Genomic DNA, 25094 nt, shown 5'->3' with positions numbered 1-25094 from the left:
TTCAAGACACGATGGATCACAACTTTTAAAAAATGAATGCTAGAAGATCAGCAATTATGAACATATCTACAGTATGATCAAGAGTAATCTCCTGAGTTCAAAACTGTCAATCTTGCACTGTGGTATACAGTGTTGTTGCAGCACTGTTGGTCCCAGGATATTAAAGAGACAAGGTGGGTGAGGTAATATCTTTTATTGGACCAACTTGGCCCACTGTTGGTGAGCGAGACAAGCTTTTGAGCTTCAGGATCTGAAGAAGAACTCTGTGTAAATTTGAAAGCTTGTCTCTCTCACCAACAGAAGTTAGTCCAATAAAACATAGTACCTCATTGTCACATTCCGGTGTGCAGTCACCACCTGCCCTGCAACCTTGAGTGCCTCACAACGCTTTGCTACTGTACCTCCCAACCTGGGCTGCTCACAAATAGCCTACCAGCGTGCAGGTCATACCCTGAGTGTCTGGGTATATCTACATCCCCAGTCCAGCAGCTCTGACCGCAGCATCCTGTCATCAACACTCCAGTCTTACTCTGGCTTCCACCAGCCTTGGTTACTACCTGCAGGGTGACTCTAACATACTCCTAGTCCCAAATTTTCCCAAAAAGGTGTGTTCTGCACTATCCAGCCCTCTCCTGGACAGTTCAGTTATTAAAGATTCCTTGCCCCTGTAAAGGATCAATATTCAACAGTCTGCTACTTTAACTGGAGTTACTAAACAGTTCAGTTTAAATGCAACACTGGATTGGTTTAGATTAAAAAAAAAGATTATTAACAAAAGAGGATAGGGTTTTAAGTGAATTCAGGTATCAGATGTTAAAGTCAGAAATGGTTACAAGAACAATAAAGATAAGATACTTTCTAGTAGCTAAAATTGAACAAGCTAGACTTGGCTCAAGGTAAAATCCTTACCACATGTTCCCAACAGCAGGGCTGACCAGATTCTCAGGTCAGAACCCCTTCTGAAGTTCAAAGGCTGGTTCCTTTGTTTTAGGTGAAAGAGAGAGAGAGCTTGGGGTTTTCTGCCCCTTTCTTTTATAGTCCAGTAACCTTTAAAGTGAGTTCTTCTGAGGGTACCACTCTAAGCAAAGTTTATTCAAGCAGTAAAGAAGGCAACATGGAGTCTGGTGGTGAAGGAGGCTCTATGTTCTTTCTTCTCACCTGTGTTTGTTGAAATGCAAATTTGCTTTGTCTCCTACTACCTCCTCTCCTTACTGTCTCAAGGACCCTGTTTACTACTTATATGTAAACTGAGGTAAACTTTTCTTTATTCAGAAGACTTCTGCCTGGGCAGGGCTGTGTGGTTTTGAACATGTGCTAAGAACATCATACGGGGAATTTCATAACTTTACATATAATATTGCTACATACATTTCACCATGATATTATTGACCAGGGAGTTACTAGTTTTCAAATGATACCTCACAAGGCATATTTTGTACAAAGATTATTACAGTAGTGCATAGGGTGTGAATACAGGGGTGCTTTAGGTCACATTCACCTACCTTGTCTCATCTTGCATTGTGGTGATGCCACTTAATGATATGTATACATGGTACCTATTGTGTCTTGGTGAAGGACATATTCCTGAGAAATGTGCAATTTGCAGGTCCTTCCCTAAGAGAATGCAAAAGTGGCTTGCCAAAAACTCTTTTTAGTGGAGAGGCCTATGCACTCCTCTTGAGATCCTGGAGTGACTGAAACTGAAAAGCATGAGCAAACCTCTTCAAGAAGTGTTCCAGGGAGCTTAGGATCAGTTCACAGGTCTCAAAGAAACCATCCGTCTGTGACCAGAAAAACATCTGTGATTGGGGGAGGAAGGAACATTACCTCACTGTCACATTTCAGGGTGCAATCCAGATCAGTGAGGGGCTGTGTCACCCCTGACCAGCCATACTGAGTGCCTTAAATGCCTTGCTGAAGTAGCTCCTACCTGGGCCACTCTCAAACAGCCTTCCAGTATGCAAGCCACACCCTAGATATTTGTGTGTAACTGCAGTCTGCCAGCCACGCTTGGGTTACACTCTGGCTCTCAACAGCCTTGGTTATACTGCAGGATGACACCAACACACCCCCAATCTTAAATTTCCCTCCAGAAATATATGTCCTATACTGCCCAGCTCTCTAATGGAAAATACAAGTTATATTAAATCTGTTATTTCTTTAAAATAATATGCACACAACTTGTCACCCCACATGAAATTTCCCAGATACTTCAATTTAAACATACTGGATTAGATAAAAAAATAAAACAAGTTTGTTAACTGCAAAGAGCAAGATTTTAAGTGAATACAAGAAATGAGGCATAAAAATCAGAAATGGTTACAAGAAAAAGAGAGAGAAGACATTTACTATTATTTAACCTTACAAAGTATATCAGACTCAGGCAAAGTTTCTCACCAAATGCTTTCAGCAGTCTTACAGACCAAACCCTACAGGTCAGGACCCTTTCTCCCAGAGTCCAAAGAATACCTCCTTTGTTCGTTCAGGTGCAGTGAATGCGATGGGCAGGGAGAGAGAGAGAGGTGCCTTGAGCTGTTTGTCCCTCCTTTTTATAATTTCAGTCCCCCTCTTGAAAAACATTTCTCGCTAGGCATCAGGAGACAAAAAAATCTATGTTGAAGGATGCTCCCTGCTGTGTTTTTCTCACCTGTTTGAGCTTCCTTTGTTTCCCTTCCTGCTTGATGACTCTGTTTACTGCTTAAATGTAAATTAAACAGAGCACGCATTCCTTTATTTAGGACAGATCTGTTTGCCAGCCTCAGTTTGGGCAGGGTTGTGGGGTTTGGAACATTTGTTAATAACATCATACACGGAAATCTTATAACTTCACACTTATGTTGCCACACACATTTTATCAGGACAGTACTGACCAGTAAATTATGAGTTTTCAAATAATACCTTTGTAGTGTTCGGTATTTTTATCTCGGTGGCGGGATGGAGCACACTGGCAAAAGGATGTCGAAAGTGCTTATTTATTACTTGAGATAGCATAAGAAAGACAGGAGTGGGAGTCCTTTACCATACAGGAACTGAAGCTCCGGCACAAGTCTTAGGGTGAACAGTACAATGAAAGTACAATTAACCACAATGATATAAAGTAGCAACTTATAGGTACAGGACTTATTATTATCATGAGCTGAGCAACTGCAACAGCAGCAACCATTAGTGAACAGAGAGGTGAACCATAAAGCCAGGAAGAGACCCGCCAAGAGTATGCCTAACACAATATACTCCTGGGGGGCCACTAATATAGTAGGAAGAGATCTATTTAAACGGGTAGAGGGGCACTTACCAACGCAAGAACGAGGAGACCCATACTTCGTCCTGATAAGCGGGTGGCATCTGGGGAACCGCCTTGACCGAGGCATCCGCTGTGGCTTCCACGGAGTCTCGGGGAGTCTCCCCTTGGGGAGGCTCCCGGGGGGACTGATATACCCCTTTTCCCCCCTCACCTTGCAGCAAGCCTTACCCAGTAATACATGACGTATATCTCAATCCCAGTAGGGATTGGGCCTTAACACTTAGTTGCTATTAGTCTATTGGTAGTTAGCTAGGGACCTTCTGCAACAAAGTGACGTTAGTTGTTTACTTCAAAAAGAACTTAGCCATAGCCTCACTTCCCCTTTATTATTACTAAAATAGGAACCTTTTAGCTTATCAAGCATTAACAAATGTCTGTGGTCGTCTCAGGATGCTCCAGACCCCAAGGCACTTCCTCCTCTGGCCTAAGGTCGGGCAGAGGGCAGCGTCTGGGTTCTGCTCCTGAGAGGTCTTAACTCTTGCTTTTCTGGCTGCAGAAGCTTAGCATTGCTTTCAGGGCCTTGCTCTTGTCAAACTATACTGATTTCGCGTTACAAAGTCTTGCGCGCCCTAACAACCTTACAAGTAGTGTTCTGTGTTTTCAGTTTTTATTTGTTTAAAAAAAAATCCGGAAATTTTTCAGTGTTTATTTTCCAAACATTAAAACCAGGATGAAATCAGGTTAAAAGTAAAAAAAATTAAAAATCGGAAAAATCAGGGGGGAAAAGAAAAACAAAAAATCTTTTGTAATATATACATTTTACTACAATATAATTGAAACTTTTTTTTAAATAATGTACAAAGGTATATTTTGTCTCCCTCAGAGTGGTTTTTCCAGAAATCCTGGTTTGCATGCACTCACATAATTTTCTTCAAAGTATCCTCACTCATGTTGAGCCTCTTGCTGTTTTGGAGGTAGTCTAACTTTGAAAATATGCATTCTGCATTGATAGATCCAGGGGGTACACTCAAAGTTCACCGTGCCACTTTGCTGAAGTTGGGGAGTGTGTCTTGATGACCGTTCCAAAAAGCCAGCACATCTAGTTTTGCATTGGGTCTGCCCATCCAAACTCTTAAGGAGATTGGCACTAAAGGAGGTAACCTGATGGATAGGGGTCTTTACATATCTTTATCTGTGGAAGATTGATTGTTTAAATTCAGTGCCCCACTAAATGGACACAAAGAAATAGGTGGACAGCATGTCCTTGTGAGCCAATCATTGCGCAATATTAATGTTTGATTTTTCTAACCTCCACCGTATGTGTGTTCTGTGTTTTACACTGTGGAACTGCTTCAGTCTCAGAGCTCCAGGACACAACAGTCATGTAAAGTTCAGTGTTCAACAAAAATAAGTACCCAAAAAAATACTGAATGGATTGATAAACGAGTGTAAATCAGTAAAAACTGAACTTTAATTTAAAAAACTGGTAATTTATCGGTGAAAATCAGTAAAAATTGAAAACATAGAGAGACCGAGACCAATGCTCCAAAATAGTTAAGCACTTTCCTGGGATGTGGGAGACCCAGGTTCAAGTCTCTGCTCTACCTGATTCAGAGCAGGGACTTAAACCTGGGTCTTCCACATGTCTAATGAGGGCCCTAGTCACTGGGCTATTGGCTTTTCTGAGGGGGGTCTCTCTCTTCCCCTCATCCTAAAAAAAATAAATTCAATTCTGAACCTGAGAAACCTCATCAAAAGTTTTGCTGAAGCATACATGAAAAGTTTTGGTTCCAACAAAAAAAAAAAGTTGAAATATTCCCAACCAGCTCTAGTTAGTACACTCAGAAAGTTTAGATGGCTTCTGCTAAAAAGGGAAAGAGATATCTGAGGACGCGATCATCTGCCTCCTTCATCGGCTGTTCACCCTGCAACATCATCATCAAGGCAGAAAATTTGACTCCTTGTTCAGGAGCCATCTACATTTTCTGGAGTATTTTTTTCTTCCCCCTGTTTTTCAGAACCATTTGTTTTATTTTTGTGGGATCTGGAACCTCATCACTACAGACCATTGAGTCCTAGAGATCACAGAGATCCATAGAAATCCAGACCCTCCACAGCCACCTGCCCTGTTCCCAATCCCTTTTCAGAGATCCATCTCTCAAGAGTATGTTACCTCAAGAAGTGAAATCCCTTCTAAGTTTTGGTGCAGTGGAAGAATTATCTCTAGAATACACAGGGAAGGGGTTTTATTCCTTTTGCTTTCTAATAGTGAAGGAATAAAAGGGGACTGATGTCCATTTTTGGACTTGAGACAGCTAATCACCTCCACCTGCAGATTCAAGTTCTAGGTGGTAAAACTGCGCTATGTAGCTTCTTTCATTGAGGCACAAGACTGGTAAGCAGCTCTCAACCTCCAAAATCTCTATTTTCACATAGTAATCCATCCTGCTCATCCACCTGAGGTTCCAAGTGGGCATTTCCTAGTATCTGTAGAGTGTTCTGCCATTTCATCTATTGACAGCACTGAGGATCTTCACTGAGGGTCCTTGTTATGTGAGAAAACAAGGAGTCCAGATTTACCCATACCTTGCTGATTGGGTTATTTGACAGAAATCTCCACAACATGTGACCAACTCCACATGTTGCTCTTTGTAGTTAATACAGATAGGGTAAAAGATCAAGTTATTTAGACCCAGAGAATATCCAACTAGATTTCTATTTACATTAAGCTATACTATGAATATGCAAATTTAGACCCTCTATTCAGAGGGATAACTTACTTCACGATGACTCAGGCAGCTACTACAGCTTCTTTGAGAAGTGTTCCAGTCTGAGAAATTTGTAGGGCAGCAACATAGGGTTCAGTGCATACATCAAGGACCGATGCCCATTTTGGCAGAACTGTCTTGCAGTAGCTACTCAGGTAGAGTCTGAGCATCTACCTCCTATGATTTAGGTTACTGCTTGTTAGTCACCAAGAGTGGAATAATATGAACAAGGACTTGAAGAAAAGGGTTACTTACTTTTATAGTAACTATGATTCCTCTAAAGGTGTATTCTGCGACCCATACTCCTTCCACACAACTACAGACTCCTGTAATATCTGGATTCTGTACTGGCAAAGGAATTGAGGGAGACTTGGGGTCACCCCAACTTTTATGCCATCTGGTGCATGAGGACACTCTCGGTGCATATGGACAACACGTTTTGAAGAACCACAGTTACTGGGAATATGGAACATCATTTCTGCAATGATTCCAGCTCCCACCTCTGTGTAAAACAGGAGCCCAAAGAACACTTCTTAATTTGCTGTAGACCTCTGGATTGACATTTTGTTGACTTGCTGACTGAGTTTCTGGTCCTGCAAAATTTCTCCTTGAAAGCTATATGGGACAAATAGGAACTTATTAAAACTTGCTTGTTTAGCATGCTTTCAGACTAAATCCAGAGTATAAATAGTGTTCAGTGTACATAGTTCATTATTCAGAGCAAATTAATACTATACTGCAGGGATAGAAAATGTTTCTGAAAAATGGAGCCTGATTTTCTGCTCCTGTGTTTTATTCACGTCTAATTACAATTACCTATTCCTTCTGTTTCCTTCTAACCTGCTGTTATAAAGATCAGAAATGCCTTGTAGAAATTATACTTGAAAATATTTTGTTTGGGTGATATGGTGCAGAAACGTTTATGTGAAGGAAATATGACTGTAAACTATATTTAGTAAATAAATTACATTTCTGACCTAGAAACCTTTGGAAGAGTAACCAATCAGATCTTTTCACATGGAAAAGTGGAATTTAGTGTGGGAGCTGAACTGACATTTCTACCAACACCACCTGACCTTTCTCAAGAAAAATTTAATTTCCCCAGTATGGTCGAAAGTAGGCCATTACCTCAGTCACAGCTCTCAGTAGTTGTCTCTTCATATGAAAAAACTATTGGTAAGCTATTTACATATTTTTGTTTATAGCTAATACAAACAACTCTGTCTATCTATGTTCATGTTCCTCTTCCTGCGGTTTTATTCTCTGTCCCTTCCACATCAGACAGTCTTCCCAGCAGGTATTTTCTATCCACATAGTATTTATGGGACAGCCTCTGCCCCCCTCCTCCTCAATAAAAAATAATTTTCCCAGAATGGTACAAAACAAGCCAATGCCTCAGTCACAATTTTCAGTAGTTATCTCTTCACTTTAGTGGAGCTGCACTGATTTACACCAGTTGGGAATCTGGTTCATGGTTTTATCATCTGACACTGTCCCTTTACTTCTTTTTACAGGCTTTTCCCAGGAAACCATTTGACACCTAAGAGGGGTCTATGATTTTTTAAACTGCTGTATGCAATCTATAGAAATAAGAGAGAATTGCATTTGTAGGATGAATGCTTATTTTCAAACAAGTTTTGTCCATTTAGTAGGTCTGAAACAGAATCATTCTGCTCTTGCTCCAGTTGGAGTTAGTGGGAAGAGGACTCGGTCCATAGTCACACATCTGAAATTAAGATATCCCAAAATCCTCATAAACCCTTAAATAAAATATTCATAGTCTTATTTACTATATCCTGTATGCAAATCTATTTCGTTGCGAAGTTGTTCAAGGCACAGTAATGGTTTTAATGCTATAATGAATTTTTTCTAATTGATGAAAAACAGAAATCCTTGAAATAAATAGCCAGCGAGACCTCAAGGTACAGGCTCTGCATGAACTTGGAAATCTTCACATTTATGCAGGAAAGAAGAGGTACATAATCACTGGATGAACAGTAGATACAAAAATAGACAAGTTTTATTTTTGTAATCAATTTTTATCAATAATTCTTCTGACTTCAGCTCTTTTATAAATTAATCTGCTGTCTTCATTTCCATATTGTTCTCCTATTTTTTCTCTACTAACTACATTAGTGAATGGCTTTCTTTGAAACCAATATATATGCCTCTTTACGAAGTAACTGTGACATTTACCATACAGCTATTGGATCTTAGTAAAATACAGTGTCTAGTGAGTTGATCAAAAATAATATTTTTTTGTGTCTTACAAACTAGAGTTCAGTTTTCTGTCTCAATCAGAATTATTCGTAGCGGATAGAGGGCAGAATAAAACTCTTCGCTATAGAAAATGTCAGCAATATGATGAATACATTTTTATATGTTGCAGAGCTGCTTTTAAATATTGGTGTCAAGCCCTTGATGAAACACTCAACATAGCTGACGTACTTAACAACTGGCAAGAGTTAGGCGGCTTTTCAAAAAACGTTACTGACGATTTTACGGATGGAAGTTCTAAACATTTTAGTGAGCAATGTATTCATCAGGCTGGAATTTGGGGATGCCTGCATGCAGCAGTTTTAGCAGCTAAGATAGCTCAGTAAGTATTTTATTTTTTAATATATTTCTTTACATTTTAAAACTCCACACCAACAAATACCCATCTAAAGCCTTGAGTGCCCATGACAAATTTAAAAACACATTAAAGAGGCATTATAAAACAAAATCAGTCACAACAGCTGCACTTTTCCTATCACCCTGACTATGTCTCTTGCTAATCAACAATCAACACGCCCAAAGCAGAAGAACTGTAAACTCCCATGCTGCACCATAGTTTGTCTTCAAAACAAAAATTAATCCTTCAGCTTCTTCAGTCTTTTTCCAGTTTCCACTCAAGGGCATGGGCTTTGTAGCATGCCCAGAAGGTAAGAGGTCTGAGCTATTTTGGACTAGCCTGTGGAGAGCATTCTAAAGGGAAGTTGCCTTCCTTGAGAACACTCTGCTGACAGCCCCTTCTCTTGAGCACTATCCTCTGATCTTAACTGCAGCTGTATGGCACGGGGCAGGATCACAGGAATAGGATAATAATAATATATGAATAAAACATAAAAATCTAACATGATTGACAAATTGAAGGCAAAAAGGGCTTTACATCCTTATTCTTTCAATAGAAATATCAAAATTCTCAAGTTGTTGCTCTTAATAAATATTAATATATCTTTGGGGCAGATTTAATGGGTAAAATAGTAATTTTTTCTGATTAGTCATAGATCAGATGAAGTTTTATCTATTGTGTGCAGGACTGCCATAAATAATTATATCAGCCAAGAGATCTACTGTATGCATACTATTAAGAACCATAGTTAAGATTCTGTTTTGTGACTCAGAGAGGCACAGCACAGAATTAGCAGCCCAGGGGGAGAAAGGAGGTGAGGGCAGAGGAGGCTTAAACTACCTTTTGTGCCCATTGATTCTGAGCTACTGTGCAGCCCCAGGTGTAACTTAAACAGCAGCCCGTCCCCAGCTGCCTTGGGCCACAATACACTCAGAATCTCTGCAGCACTATGTGCTGTGGCCCCACCCCAGCATACTCCTTCCACCCCATGCTAGTGTCAAAATTCAGGGCAATTGCACCTATATTCCCCCTCCACGGTCCACCAAGAGCATCCACTCAAGGCACCCATTTCCTCAGCCGTCACCTCTCTTGGGAAGCAATCTGTGTCTGTCTCCCTCCTGACCAGGATTTTTCCGGGCTATGCAGTTCCTTGCCTACACTGAAATTCTCAGCAAGCCCCACTGCCTAAACAGATCACCATCTGGTTTTTGCTTTCTCTTTGAAGGCTATGGACAGCCTAATGGTTGACAGTTATAAATTACCACATAGCTCTTTATAAGCAAGCACATTTATTCTAAAGATAAGAGCATTACAGAGAAAACATATTCAGAACAATAAAAGAAGCTACATGCATACTAAAAAGCTTACAAGAGGTCACCCCAACCCCAGTCTCTGGCTTTGATAGGTGTCACTCCTTCAAGACTCATAACTAGGTTACACGTTTATGACTGTCTCAGATTCAAAACAAGAACAACCAGGAATAGGTCAGCCTTTTCCTTTCTACAGCGTGGGCCTTTGATCTTGGTCTCATGTAATAGGTGATCAGCAGACAATGACCTCCTCCTCAGGGTGTATTTTCAAAAGGGTGGGGTTTTGCATAACCAGAGATAGGGAATTTGCATTCACCTCCACCAAGATATTCCCCAGGAAAACCACTTAACACTTTTTGTTCCAAAAGTCCATTCTTGTCTGGCACATTGTTTAATATACTCCTTTAAACCCCCCAGGTCTCGCATCTGTAACATATCCCACCCCATAGAGGTTACATATAATACTGGCCCACAATTATACATAAAGAATTCATTTAATACAATGGACCCCAAGGATACTTAAATTTAATTCAGTAAGGTCTCCCAAGGATGTTGCAGGAAATTGCCATTGTCACAGCTAGGGCTTGTGAAGAAGTCCTGGGAGAGCAGCCTTACAGCTGTCTTTCTCAGTTCCAGTACTGGGGGAATACTTCTCCATCAATTTCCAGGCCTTTAAGAGCCCCTTTATGCTTTCTGGCCCTACTACCAAAAGTATTGGGTAAAGTAATTATACACAGAATTATACACAGAATAGTGGCCAATTGCTGTCATGCTTTAAATCTCTGGTGAGGTATTATGAGGGAGAACATAGCTACATACCTATTTTTTTCTCTTTTTTCTATATAGATACTTATACTGCCCTCATCACCATAATATCTGAGCACCTTCCAGTAGTGCATTCAGACACGTGACTAAACATTTTGAAATCTGAAAAACTGCTAGAGTTCATTATTGTTGTTAATAATAATTATAGTAGGAAGAAAACTTTTGTTAATTAATATAAATTAATGAACACATCCAAATTTCTTACTTATATGTTGTACTTACAGGTACATAGTGACATCAGATGTGAGAATAAGAACTAAATGCTGCATTTTCTCTGCTATACTCTTTAAGGTAAGGATATTTTCATTTAGAATTTATTCAGTAGTTGTCATATTGTTTTAAAAGTATAAAGCTCAATAAATGTCCAATGATATAAAAATATTCCATATCACATTATGTAAAGTCAAGATTGGAGGTAGATTAAGTTGTGTTCATTATGGATTTTTTTTACATTATTTCTGTATTTCTGTATTCTAAAAAATTATCATTTCAATAAGAAGCTATTCTCCCAGAGAAGCAATAAAATATTGAAATGTGAAGATGGCTAAAACATTTGCCAATCAAATAGATTTTTTCCCCTTTTGAAGTAGATACCATCAATATCAGCAGGGTGCTTCCTGTCCCAGATCAGTACAGGGTCTTCATAGATTGTCATACATTTTTAAATAGGTAACTGGGAGTATAGAAACTTCAAAAAAAAATTACTGCAGAATGTTTCTTTTGGTAATGCAAAATATTGACTATTGGTGCTAAAATTTCAACTTCGTTAGAAGTTTCTTCTAAAGGGTATGGTGGAGCATTCAAATAAATAAAAATTTCACTTACAAAGAAAATAAGATCCTTAAATTAAGAATGCAACCCATTGGAAACAAAGCCAGGAGTAAAGATGTTTCTGTATAATCTGGGAATGGAGATTTGATACTCTGGGAATGGCGATTCTTGAAAGAAGGACTACAAGTATCCTGTCAGTTGGACTTCACATAAGCACAGGCATCTATGCCAGCGGTCGCCAGTCTTTTTACATCACACCCCGCCTTACCCCTGTCCGTGCCCCCCCCTTAAAACCCATTTAAGATCTGTCAACTTAGCAAACAACTCAAAGAAAACACATTTTCCCTATTTAAACTTACTCTCCATGTGTCATAAAGTATACTATTCTGTGGCTTGGTCAGTGGTAGCAAAGATGCTGGCAGTCAGGGTGATGGCCATCACTATCCAGGATGTTCCCACTCTAGGGCTCTCTCCTCAGCTTCTTCACTTTGATTCCTCCTTCACTCAGCAGGGCACTGGGGGGTGAGGTTCATGTATTTATCTAGCAGCCATTTGGCTCTTGACCAGAGAAGACTAAAATAGAAAAAAGGGAAAAAACCCACTTCCATTGGTTCTGCCTCTCACAGTAGCATTTTTACCTTGGGACCATTATTCAGAGAATCATAGAAGATTAGGGATTGAAGGGACCTCAGGAGGTCATCTAATCCAACTGCCTGCTCAAAGCAGGACCAACCCCAACTAAATCATCCCAGCCAGGGCTTTGTCAGCTGGGCCTTAAAAACCTCTAAGGATGCAGATTCCATCACCTCCCTAGGTAACCCATTCCAGTGCTTCACCACCCTCCTAGTGAAAATGTTTTTCCTAATATCCAACCTAGACCTCCCCCACTGCAACTTGAGACCACTGCTCCTTGTTCTGTCATCTGCCACCACTGAGAACAGCCTAGCTCTATCCTCCCTGAAACCTCCCTTCAGGTAGTTGAAGGCTGCTTTTTTATTGTTATTTCTGCTCTCAATAAAATAAATCTCTATTACCTCAGTGAAACGAGGTGAGGTGGCTGGAATGTCTTGAGCTGTGACAGACAAAACCAGTCCCTCAGCTTGCCTGAAGGTAGTAGTGACTCTTCCAGAAGCAGCAGGCAGCTGTGGGAGTCATGGGCTGTGAAAGCCCAAACCAGCCTATTAAGTTTGTGCAAAAAAGAGAGAAGCTCTCCTGTGGGGAAAGATACTCTCCAGGAGGAGAGGCTTTAAGACTTCCATGAGGTAAAGAATCTCAACAAGCCCTTCCTCCTTGTTTTCCCTGGCTCCTGAAGTGCTTGAATGAGTCATTAATTCCTTCCTGTATGCTACCAGGAGGCTACCTTTTCTCCCCAAGGTTACCTGATAAATTTTCAAGAGACTTTCTGGGAATTTACTATTATACTTCCACTTTTTTCTGGAGGTTTTTTTGGATGTGCTCTGACTTGCAATCTGAGAGCTGAGCCCTAAACCCCACTAGGAAAGTTTCTTAGCAGGAAGTGGAATAGTTGATGACGCTTCTTTTGTGATCATTTTGTTTATTGGGATGGATGTGTGGTGTGTGGTTTGATTCTTTGTTTGTTTGTTTGTTGCAGACTTCCCTCCCAGTCCTGAGTCAACAGATAACTCTAAGACCAGCATGTCTCTCAATGCCACACAAGTGGTTGTTATAAATCTGCTCAGGGACTGCATAGGTTCCCAGAAAATTCTGGAGGAGAAGAGGAGAGAATTAGAGAGCAGGAAAATACTGGATGATGATGAGTCATTCTGCCTGTCAGAGCAAGTGATGAGGAAGAACACAGTGTCTACACTGCTTTGACAAAGCCACTGAAAGCAAATTAGCAGCAATTTTTAATTTAATTTACTTTTGAATATAAATTACCTGTCCAGACAAACAGACATTCTTTGTCGTTTTTCTGGACCTACATCTGCTTCAGTGCTTTGCTCAGTGTCATCTGATGCTCTCTTCTTTCCATCTGCAGCCAGATTTCTTACTCTATCAAGGTTCAGACATGAAGACATTAATCATTCCTTTACAATTTTGCATGGTTTCATTTGGAACCAGGTGAAATATAGAAGTTGACTGAGTTTCATTTTGTGTTTTGGGAATTGTTCATCTTTTTTGTGCTTCACAGCTGCATATATTTACAAATATTTCATTTTTATTATTTTCAGACATTGTTTAGAGTCTCTCTTCCACATCCCACGGCTGATTGTGACTTTGCACAGTATGAAATACACAGACTTGTTCCTGGCATTGACTTGTTCTCTGATCGCTACAGAGCTGATGTCTCCACTATAGTTGCAAGTCTGAGTTTCCTTATATTTGAATTGCATTGTGCAAAGCAAAATCTAATAGTAAGTACTATTGAAAAACATATATAAATGAATTGTAAGTCATCATATTTAATAGCAGATTGTTATGCTTAATCTGTTGTGGGTACCCTGCATGTTTTGAGAGAGCCCTTGTTATCTCTGTTGGCTGGTGGTCCGAGGGCCATTGCAACAGGTTCACAACACAGAGCTCTGCATTTTTAATCCCTTAGGCTATGTCTAAACTGATTGCAGCAATTGATTTATCTGGATTGATTGAGCAGAAGTGGCAATCGACCTGGAAATCGATGCTATTTATCCACTTCTGCCAGGTGGAGTAACGCTGCGTCGACGGGAGCGCATTTCCCGTCGGCGCAGTGAACTGAAGACACCGTGGTAAGTAGGAGTTAGGAAGTCAATGGGAGATACGCAAGCTACTCTACATAGCTTGCGTATCTCCCGTCGACTGCTGCCAAATTTGGCAGCAAGTGTAGACATAGGCTTAGAGTCTCTACATTTTCGGTGTGTAAGGTCAAGGATATTGATGCATTATTTTTTACAGTAACTGTCTTCCACCAAGTGCCTTCCCATTTCCAACTTTAATTCTGTTGCCCCCTAGCTCTCAGGTTCATTTTATTCTTTCCAGATTGCTTCTTTCCCTCCTACTCTAATGAAACAAATATCCTCACTTGCTTATCTATCTCAGAGAGCAGATAGCTAATTGAAGAAGTACTTCACACTCCTCTTTATGCACATTTATAGACACATTGCTCCTGTATCAGGTAGAGTAGGTAGGCCAAAGATCAGAGCCACTGCAATAGCAATACTAGGAGGGCAAGGGCTGCATTTCCACCATATAGTACATTGTAATCAGTTGTGGGACTCTCTTAGACAATAGACACCATTATAGCGCGCTTAAAGTGAGGTCAAATTTGACTCCAGATTTAGGTTTGATAAAAATAGTGTTTTACAGATGTATTTTTTCAGAAATACTTTAAATTTGCAGAGAAAACAACATTTTAAGAACAAACTAAGATTTCCCTGAGAAGTTTGTAGTACAGACACTGCATTATTAAACTAGTTTGTGGGAACCTAAAGTGAAATTGACAAGAAAATGAACTATAATCTTGTTTTCATTATCTAAACAGAGAAATTTTAAAAAGGAAACAAACAGTATAAGTGGTGAACGGTAAAGCAGACTACAAAAATTCTTTCAGTTTTAATAACTAAATATGTTATTAGTAAGGAAATTTGTTTTTTTAAATACATGACTTTTAACCTGACTAAAATAAAAATAGTAAAATAGTAATATAAAATAGTAATAAAAATAGTAAAATAGTAAATAAAGTTTATTTGTTATTGCAGGACTGGGTCCTAGTACATTATACTTTTTTATGTGAGTTACCCTTAGATCAGCAGTCCAATTAAAATTAATGGGCTATTTGGATAGTTAAATATTAATCACATAAGTAAAGATTATAGAATCAAGCATTTACCTTTTATTAACTTTATGTAATAAAAATAATTCAGATCAAGAGACCAATTCGCTCTTGGAATAAACAGGTCCAACTCAACTGAGCCTTGTCAGGATTCAATTTGTTTCATAATCTAAATAGTTTAAATTAGAATATTATTATATTTGACTAGGTGTTTAATATTTTATAATGTCATATGTGTACTTTTATCCTTTTAGTTATTATTTTGGGAAATTTTTGGCATCGGAGTGCAGATTCTTTGAGCAACCCCGGGTACCAAATTCTTTTAAGTAGATGTACTCTCTTTTGGAACCTCAAAAACCCCTAAGCTAAGAGGACAATTTGGCAGAAACTTTCAATTCTGTTGTATGGATCAGATGAAAATGCTCTAAGAATAGCAGGATTGACATTGGCCATTTAAAGAATTTTGTAAAGTATCCATTCTTCATAGAAAGCAAGAGAAGGAGTTCTGAAGGAGATATCCAGCCAGGATGGCAGTGGACATACTAGCACTGTAACGTAGTCTACTTTTATGTGTTTTCTTTAATGTACAAATTTTGCAGTACTGTATTTTTTTATTGGCAGACTTTCTGGCTTTTATATTTAGACCACCTAACATTTTTCCTGCAGGTTTTGCCATTGTTCACATTGTACCAATACTTTGTTTCTGAAATTTGTCGGGATCCAGTTAAATGTATTGAAGGAAGAATACTCAAGGTAATGTAACAAACTTTCTAGCTGCCACAGCACATTACATTTTTAAATAAAATTTTCATTTAACTTTATTACTAAATTTTACTTTTGCCTGGTATATAATTGTGCCATAAACTGTAAAAGAAATACTTTATACTTGAGTTCTTTCTCAATATTTCTTCTCTCAGTGAACATCTTGATGGAGTGAGAATCCTTTGTGATTGCAATTATTATTATCTATTATTATTGTATTTAGTAATTTAGATTCCTAGGATAGTCCAAAATATGAACATAACATTTTCCCTTCTGGGTCTGGCCTTTTTCTTTGGCAAGCGTTGATTTCCCCCTCCTCTGCTCTTTGCATTTTTTTTTAAAGTATGAAATATAAGTGACTGTGTCCTTCCTTATGCACTTCCTTACTTACTGTCAATACCAGCAACGTTGCCACAAGATCATTGTGTGAAAAAGGCAGGCTGAATGGCTACAAGAGGGTGCTGCTATTTGAGTTCCACGTGGGTGCTAAAGGCCCCCGCCCCAGCCTAAGGGGAGGAGCCACTGGACCCAGGACTCAACTGATTTCATGGGACAACTAACGAAAAGACAGGAAGGGGTGTGAGGATCAAAGGTTCAAACAAGAGGGTGCTAGAAGGCTGATGTGAGCCCCAGAATGCTAACAGCCCTTTTCCCTACAAGTTGGAAGGAGATTACCTCAGGCCAATTAGAGGCATCTGAGCCCAATCAAAGTCAGCTCCAGGCCTATTAAATTCCCACCTCTGGTAGAGAGAAGGGGGGAAGAGACACAAGTGGTTGGAGAAGGCTTGTGATAGCAGGCAGGCCGACCTCCCTAAACCAGGAGACACTGCTTCTCCCTGCAGGGGGAACACCCAAAACTGAGCACGAGCCTGGGAGAAGGATTAACACTCTCTCCTTGAGCCGCACTCCCGTGACTGCAGCCCCACCAAGGGGGGCCAGAGAAAGGTATTCCCCCTGGGTCAGGGTTATATGTTGGAGGGGCATTCCTCGGGCCCAAACCAAGGCCCACCCCAAATGCTGTAAGCTGGAAGCGTTCAGGAGAGAAGCTAAAAGACTTGTCCAGGCTGGGGCAGATTTACCCCAGGCCTCTTTTGCCAGAGAAGGGAGCCCTAACCTGGCAGGACCTAGCCTGAGGGGGTACCTTGCCACAATTGCCATAACTTTTAGAATAGGTTTATCACGTCACTTGTATTCCTTCTCAGATTTTTTTACATTTTGGTGATGAGTGCATTTTTTAAAATAACATAGTTTGTAAGTGAAAGCTGAACTATTCTAGGGTTTGGATGACTCAGGAAAATGATGAGGATTATGCAGAAGTACATTGATTTGGATAAAATAGGAACTGACTTGAACTATAACACAAAGTTCTAACTAAACCTTGAACCCGAACTCATTTTTTTTTCAGTTTTGGAGAAAGTTTGTTTATTTTATTGTTGTTACATGGTATCTTCGGCTTCTATCTTCGAGTGATTGCTCATGTCCATTCCAATATAGGTGAGTGCACGCCACAGTGCACGGTTCCCGGAACTTTTTTCCCCTTAGCAGACCCCGTAGGGCTGGCTCTGGTGCCCCCTGGAGTACCGCGCTCATGTTGCAGCACATGAGGCACTGCCGATCCTACGCCCCCTCAGTCTCTTCTTTCCGCCCATGATGGTCGGATGGAACTAGCACTTGATCTCTGCAAATGCCATTCCCCTTCTTTGAACTTTTTGTTAATCAAAGTACCTAGTTAGTTTAAGTAGTTGTTAAGTGCTGTAGTTTAGGAAGAAGTCCCTGATGGACTTAAGGTGGCCGGGCTATGTCCCGGCCACCTGGGTTTAACACCCCCCCCCCCCATCCCTCCCCCACTCGGTACCTTAAGTGCTTGGGGGGACAGCAGACAAGAGTAAGATATGCAAGGCTTTAAACAGTGAGCCAGAACAGAGAGATCAGGTTTAAAGCCTTGCTCCTATCGCAGTGCTCCGCTCTGTGTCCGGGTCATCCTGCTCCCCCTCGGTGTGGAGTGCATCATCGGCACCGGATTTCACTCGGCATGGAGCAGCATCCCCGGTGCCGACGACGAGGAGAGTGCATGGAGCGCAGACACTCCCCTGCGCCGTGGGTACGGGCAGGGTTGAGGACAGAGATGCACCAGCCACGACCCGTCGAGTCCCCTCCGGGTCTGCATCTGTGAGCAGGGGTCCACCCCCGACTCCTCGGAGTGGGAGAGTGCCCCTGCCAACGTGGAGGTCTGGCGGCAAGAGCCTTGTTGGCCGGCTTATGCCACCTCCGCCACCCCTCTCCCCTCCGCTGAGGGAGAAGGGGCCGGGGTCCCGGGGCAAGCCCATGTGGGTCCCCCCGCAGGGCAGTAGAGATCCCCGGTACGGGGAGGACGATCTCCTGCCAGTCTGAGGCCCATAAACACCACTCCTCGGTTGAGGAGTCGGACCCCGTGGAGACACCCTCCTACAGGTGCACCCCTTCGGCAAGGGGAGCACCCGCAAGACTTGCATCGGTAGTCCTATTACTTCTTCCCGGACGAGGCAGTCTCCAGGGACCACATGGTGCCACTGAAAGATTTCAGGGCACACCAGGAGTTGCTCAAGAGCGGGGCCCCTACCTTGAGGTTGGCTTCCACCATCCTGCATGGAGGAATCACGGTGGCTAAGGCAGCGCTCCAAACATCAAATGACTCTGCTGCCGCGGCGGGTAGGGCCATAGCCCCCGTAAATTCCATGAGGACGTGCTCATGGCTGCTACCCTTGGGCCTGTCCAGGAGATGCAGCAATCTATCCAGAATGCCTGGATCCAGGAGACTAGTATGCCGCCCTCGCCCTACAAGGACACATACTTTCATGGGTCCATCCTCCGGAGCCAACAGGGGCTGACTCCTATTACCAATTTACAGCCTGCCCCTTGGCCTATCTTCGGCTCCAAGGGTGTTCACAACTTGCGTGGCGGTAATGGCAGCTCACCTGAGGCGAAAGGGTGTGCAAATCTTCCCCTACCTGGACGATTGGTTGATAGGGGGTAGGTCCAGGTTCCCAGTGCAGGTCAGCGCGACTCACGCTGCTCCATGTGTAGCAGGCTGGGTCTGCTCATAAACGAACAGACGTCTACTAACCCCAGTGAAACGCATATAGTTCCTTGGGGCCACCCTGGACGCTCCTCAGGCCAGAACCTTCCTGCCTCAGCCATGTTTTCAGGTGCTGGTCTCTATCATCTGCCAGCTGCACTGATACTCCATGACAACAGCCAGGCACTGCCTACTGCTGTTAGGCCACATGGCGGCCTGCACATACATAGTGAGTCTACTCGCCTGAGGCACAGGCCACTTCACACATGGTTCGTCTTGGTATATGTGCCGAGCAAACACCCACTGAACTGGGTGGTCCAGTTCCCGCCCGCCCTAGCCTCCCTAGACTGGTGGAGATTCCCCAGGGTAGTAGGGAAGGGCGTTCCCTTCATGGAACTGATCCCGTCGGTCACCTTAAGCTCCGACAGCTCGTATGTGGGATGGGAGCCCACATGGGTGCCAACCTGAGCACTCGGGGGCTCTGGTCGGTGGAGGAAAAGTGCTTGCAGGTCACCACGGGGGAGCTGAGAGCCATTCGCCTAGTGTGCAGGCTGTTCCTCTGATCCCTGACAGGCAGAGTGGTGCAGGCACTGCCGGACAACATTGCAGCCATTTTACATGAAGAGGCAGGGCGGGGCATCCTCCCTGCCTCTCTTCAAGGAAACTACCTGTCCGTGGGGCTTTGCCATGAGGCACGACTCTGCTGGACTGCCTCTCACCTCATGGGGGTGAGGAGCGACGAGACGGATCGCCTCAACAGGTCGTTTCTACCCCACCACGACTGGTTGCTGCACTCAGGGGTAGTGACTGCGATCCTCCAGAAGTGGGGTGTCCCCCAACTGGATCTGTTTGTGTCGGTTGGGAATGCGCAGTGCCAAGGCTCGGCTGGCGCCGGGGTCATGAGACTGGGTTGCTTTCAGATACGTTCCTCAGTAATGGGACGGGGACCCTCAGGTATGCGTTCCCGCCCACTCCAATCCTGGCAAAGGTCTTACTGAACATAAACAGGGGCAGGGCGGATGTCATATTCATTGCTCAGGCCTGACCGAGCCAGTGCTGGTTCAGCATGCTACTGGACCTTTCGTTTGTCCCGCCCATGGGGCTCCCTAGGCGGCATGACCGTCTCTCCCAGGACCACAGTTGCCCGTTGCACCCGGTCCTGGATTCCCTGCAGCTCACAGCCTGCAGGCTCTGTGGCTGACGGAGGTAGAGGGAGCCTGCTCGGTGCAGGTCCCACAACTCCTGCTGGGCAGCAGGGACCCTTCTACACAGGTTGTGTATCAGGCTAAGTGGACACAGTTTACCTCTTGGGCGGAGTCCCGGGGCATTCCGCCAGCCTCTTGCCTCCGCAGGCGACCCTGGAGTATTCCGGAGTCTGGTGCTGCCCTAGTTGACGGTCCACTTGGCAGCTATTTTGGCCTTCCATCACCCACTAGCGGGGAGATCCCTGTTCTCCCATCCCACGTTGGTCAGGGTGCTCAAGGGGGTGGAGAGGCAGTATCCCCAGGTCCTCAACCCGGTGCCTCCCTGGAATATCAGCCTGGTCCTCTCGAAACTTATAGGGCCCTCCCCCTTGGAACCCATAGCTTCATGCCCTCTGCCGTGCTTCATGGATGGTAGCCTTCCAGGCGGCCATTACCTCAGCTTGGGGTGTCTCCAAAATTAGGGCCTTGACCTCGGAGCCCCCTTATACACTATTCTATACGGATAAACTGCAGTGGAGGCCACGCCCAGCCTCCCAGCCTGGATTGGTTTCCGAATCTTGTTGTAACCACGATTGATCTCTCCCTGTGTTTTTCCCAAACTGCACAGTTTGGGGGAGGAGCGGAGATGGCATTCGCTAGACGTGAGACGAGCCCTGGCCTGTTACATCGAAGAGACGGCCGTTCCAGAAATTGGCGCAGCTCCTCACCGCGGGGTGGGTGGACCGGATGAAAGGATCACCGGTCTCCACCCAGCACATCTCCGAGTGGATCACATCCTGCATCAAGTGCTGCTAGGAGCAGCGAATGTGCCGCTGCCGGGTGTCATCACAGCACATTCACCCAGAGCTAAGGCCTTGTCTGCAGCTTTTCTGGAGAGAGTGCCCCTGCAGGACATCTGCAAAGCAGCCGCCTGGTTGTCGGTCCACAGCTTCACGTCCCACTACGCCATCGGTCAGCAGGTGCAAGAGGACGTAGGATTCGGCAGAGCCGTGTTGAGGGCAGCTCACCGGTAACTCCTACCCACCTCTGAGGTATGGCTATATTGGAACGCATATGAGCAATCACTCGAAGATAGAAAACAAGGTTACTTACCAGTAACTGTTGTTCTTCGAGATGTGTTGCTCATATCCATTCCACACCCACCCCCCGTCCCCACTGTTGGAGTTGGCAGAAAGAAGGGACTGAGGGGGCATAGGGCCGGCAGTGCCTCATGTGCTGCGGCATGGGCGTGGTACTCCAGGGGGCACCGGAGCCGGCCCTACGGGGTCTGCTAAGGGGAAAAAAGTTCCGGGAAGCATGCACTGTGGCATGCACACACCTATATTGGAATGGACATGAGCAACACATCTCGAAGAACAGCAGTTACTGATAAGTAACCTTGTTTTTTGGGTCTCATATATTCAGTGCAAGACTTAAAGAATTGATGTCTAGCAGAGAACATTCTTCATTAGTTTGTATCCATTTTAAAGGGTCAAACGTGGGGTCAAAACTATTTGACAAGTTTCCTTTTAATATATTTTATTGTAAGTAAATGGAATGACTAAGAAAAGGCACTAAAACTAAATCTCAGTCTCTTATATCTTTAAAGTTTAAAGTACTTACAGATTTAGGATTTTTTGGGAGGCCTTCCATGAATTGTGTCTGCTCAATCATGGCGAAAAAATTCCCTGGAAAGTACCTGCAGGCTACAGACTTATTGGGAAAATGATGGTAAAATATGCATGCTTGAATTATATTTGTACCCTCAGCTGCCACTAACCTGTAATACTTGGTTCTCCTCCATAAAATGACAAGGATCCAAAATCTTTACAAGCAGTATAGCCATTACTAGTTCCTGAAAATTATAAATTCTCCAGCATCATTCAATAACCAGTTTAGGTGACATGCATTTAATGAGGGAGAGATCCACTCATTGAACAGTGAAGACAAAAATACATTTTAAGCACTTTCCTTGTTCACCATGGGCCATCCAGCCTATACAATGAGTAAGGCAGACATCTTGCAGAAAAAAATAGCATGTGATCCTGTAGTTTAAGACTATGGGTGAAATCCTAGCCTTCTGGCAAAATTCCTGTTGACTTCAGTGATGCCATGATTTCACCCTTTCTTATAATGCATATGTAGAAAGGGGCACATTTAAAGATGTGTAAACATCCTTAATTTGGGCATCTCCTCATTTTGAAACATTTTATTTTGCAACCTTAACACTATTTTCATGTAATCTCATGTATGGAATCATGCATGTGTGTGTGTATAATATTATATATTTTGGTGCCCAAAATGAAGGTCTGATAGCCTGATTAGTTCTGCTGTTTGTCATTTGAAGATTAGAATCATCCAGGCTAGTTTAAAAAAAAAATAACACGTTAAAAATCGTATCTTTTCACTTCTTGAGTTCTTTAATTGCCTTCCGTTACCTTCATCTCTTCCTTTCTATATTTGGTTAACATTTATAGCATTGTACTATAGGAGAAACTTGTAGCCTTTTAAAAGGGCTACTGTCATTTTGGAATCCAGTCAGTCTGAAAAGATGAGTAAAAAGTAGTTTTACATACTAAATGTGGACCCAAGTTCCTTGAAATTTTTGTAGCATTACAATTATGTGGTCCTCTTTTTTTAAATGTTTTTATTCCCCTATTTATGTGAATGGCTCACACAGGCAACAGGGAAAAATGACTTGAGTATGGGGAAACAGTGAAACTGACTACAGAGGGCCAGTGACATGAAATACACGAAGGGCTAGATTCTGATTTCTGTTCCACCCGTGGTATTGAGACCACAATAAGGCTAAGGGAAACTGATTACAGAGATGCTGACAGTAGACAAAATGTTGTCAAAAGCACAAATTGAATAAAATTAAATAAAATAAAAAAGGGGGGGAGAAAAACATCTCCCTTCTCCCATTTTAACCTATAGTAATCTTAGATTTTATATGAAACATAACTTAAATAAAAATGTTCAGGCAGAAAGGTGATCTTTTTTAAAATTGCCAATGTCTCTTTCAAACAAAAGCCATAGGAAGATACTTCATGGGTTCAGAAGCTGAAGGTCTTGCAAGAGTAAGATACCAATGTTATTTCCTAAACAGAGTAAACATATTGCACCCCCACTAGAGGACACCAGTATCATTAGTGATATTATCTTTCTCCCTGATCTGGAAACCATCAGTACGCAGAGCAGCACTTAAGCATGAGCTTCAGCCCCACTGAAGTCAATGGCATTTGAACACATGCTTAAATGAATTTCTGACCTGAGCCTACATGACAACTTAGCACGTGACACTGTACCACTACATTGGTTCCCCCCACGTTCCTTTTAAGATCATTGTCTGGCTATACTGAAAGAGGGACAGGAGACGTATGATATGGTTTTAATCAGGCCGCAACTTTATTATTAGATGTCTGGAGCTACCTGGCAGATAAAAGTGTACTGTGCAGGTAACCCCATGGTCATTTAATAATTACAAGGGGGGGTTCTGCCAGCTCTCCCTCTTTCTCCATCCAGGTTCCCCAGCCAATCCATTTCTGGGACCTTACCATCCACCCCCCCTTGTCAGAGGGTTAAGGTGGGCTATAGGAAAGGGGGGTTGGCTTTCTGCCATACCACTCATAGAAGCTGCAAACCCACTCCCCCCGTTATGTTCCTTTAAGGAACACCTCCTTTTTAAGTCCTTTTCCAAGGCTTTTATCCTGTCACGGTATATCTTTCCTATAGAGTACCTGCACTGAATATCTGCCCCACACTTCTATAATGAATTGTGACATATAGCCTACCTCCCTTCATGCCATGCATGAACAATGCCCTCCCTAAACCTGCTGTGGGAAGGGTGAAAAAACTCCAACTTCATCTAGGTCAATCTGGTGGTGAGGGAAAAATTCCTTCTCAGGCCTCCTAAAAAGGGGGCAGTTAGCACAATGCCCACAGCAGGTCTTGACTAAACCTGATATTTCATCACCTAAAGGGGAGGGAGGTTGGGTGCTGCCTCAGCCTGCTCCGTGTAAATGGGGGCTTCATGCACAGCGCTGCCCTGTTTAAACCCTTCTGTCCATCTGGTTTCCAGGGGACAAGTCAGCATCACCATGATGGCCCCTTGTCCTGCTTTAACGCAGTTTGACTTCTCCCCCCATGCATAAAGCACTGTTCCCTTCATTCGGCCAGTCAGACAAATCCCCCTCTTCCCCGCCCCCACTTAAAGGTGCCGTTGAGGTCATTAGCAACTCATTCATCATTCATTGTTACATTTTAATTACAGCCTTTTCAGAAATTCGATTCCTCAAAACCCCTCCTGACAAATGCAAACTTACAGGTAAGAAAACGGAACTAAATGTCTCAGAGAACTAGAATGTTAGTGCGGTGCATGACTATTTACGTGCAGAGTACCTGTTCGAGTCAATAGGAATTATGTGACCTGGAGAATATACCTGACAACCTGTGCTTTCTCTACAACCTTATGTTGTTCATTATATGCCTCTGCAAATGTTTCCTTTTATTATTTATTTGTTTGTTTCACATTGTTAATAATAACACTCTTTAGCACTTCATAAACATTACATTTCACAATAGGCCTCGTTGGATAGATGTTAGTACTATTATCACCAGTTTATCACATGAGAAAACTGACAGAGAAATTTGACAGGACCAAAGCAGAAGAATGTCCACAGGATGACTGTGTCAATATCTTGAGATTTGATTTAGTTCTGATATTTATACCTCAGTCATGGTGCTATATTAAAAGCCTCCTCTAGCTTTGTTATTCCTTTCAGTGCTGCCTTAT

The 25094-nt window shown here is 42.7% G+C and overlaps 1 protein-coding gene across 1 annotated transcript in view; it reads left to right on the top strand.

Annotated features, from left to right (window-relative positions):
• The window catches only part of CFAP54 (cilia and flagella associated protein 54), a 173878-nt gene that overhangs the window by 96312 nt on the left and 52472 nt on the right, over positions 1 to 25094 (top strand). The window contains 9 exon segments of the mRNA XM_067559769.1: positions 6991 to 7185; positions 7897 to 7984; positions 8399 to 8608; positions 10983 to 11049; positions 13722 to 13904; positions 15965 to 16051; positions 21909 to 21936; positions 21939 to 22030; positions 24573 to 24626. Of these exon segments, the coding sequence (XP_067415870.1) occupies positions 6991 to 7185; positions 7897 to 7984; positions 8399 to 8608; positions 10983 to 11049; positions 13722 to 13904; positions 15965 to 16051; positions 21909 to 21936; positions 21939 to 22030; positions 24573 to 24626 (1004 nt within the window).

This window comes from Emydura macquarii, unplaced genomic scaffold (assembly GCF_026122565.2).
Source record: "Emydura macquarii macquarii isolate MOO-44397 ecotype Brisbane River unplaced genomic scaffold, CSIRO-AGI_Emac_v2 contig_2205, whole genome shotgun sequence".
NCBI lineage: Eukaryota > Metazoa > Chordata > Testudines > Chelidae > Emydura > Emydura macquarii.
The sequence above is the reverse complement of the archived record's forward strand: the minus strand, read 5'-3'. Positions and strand labels throughout refer to the sequence as shown.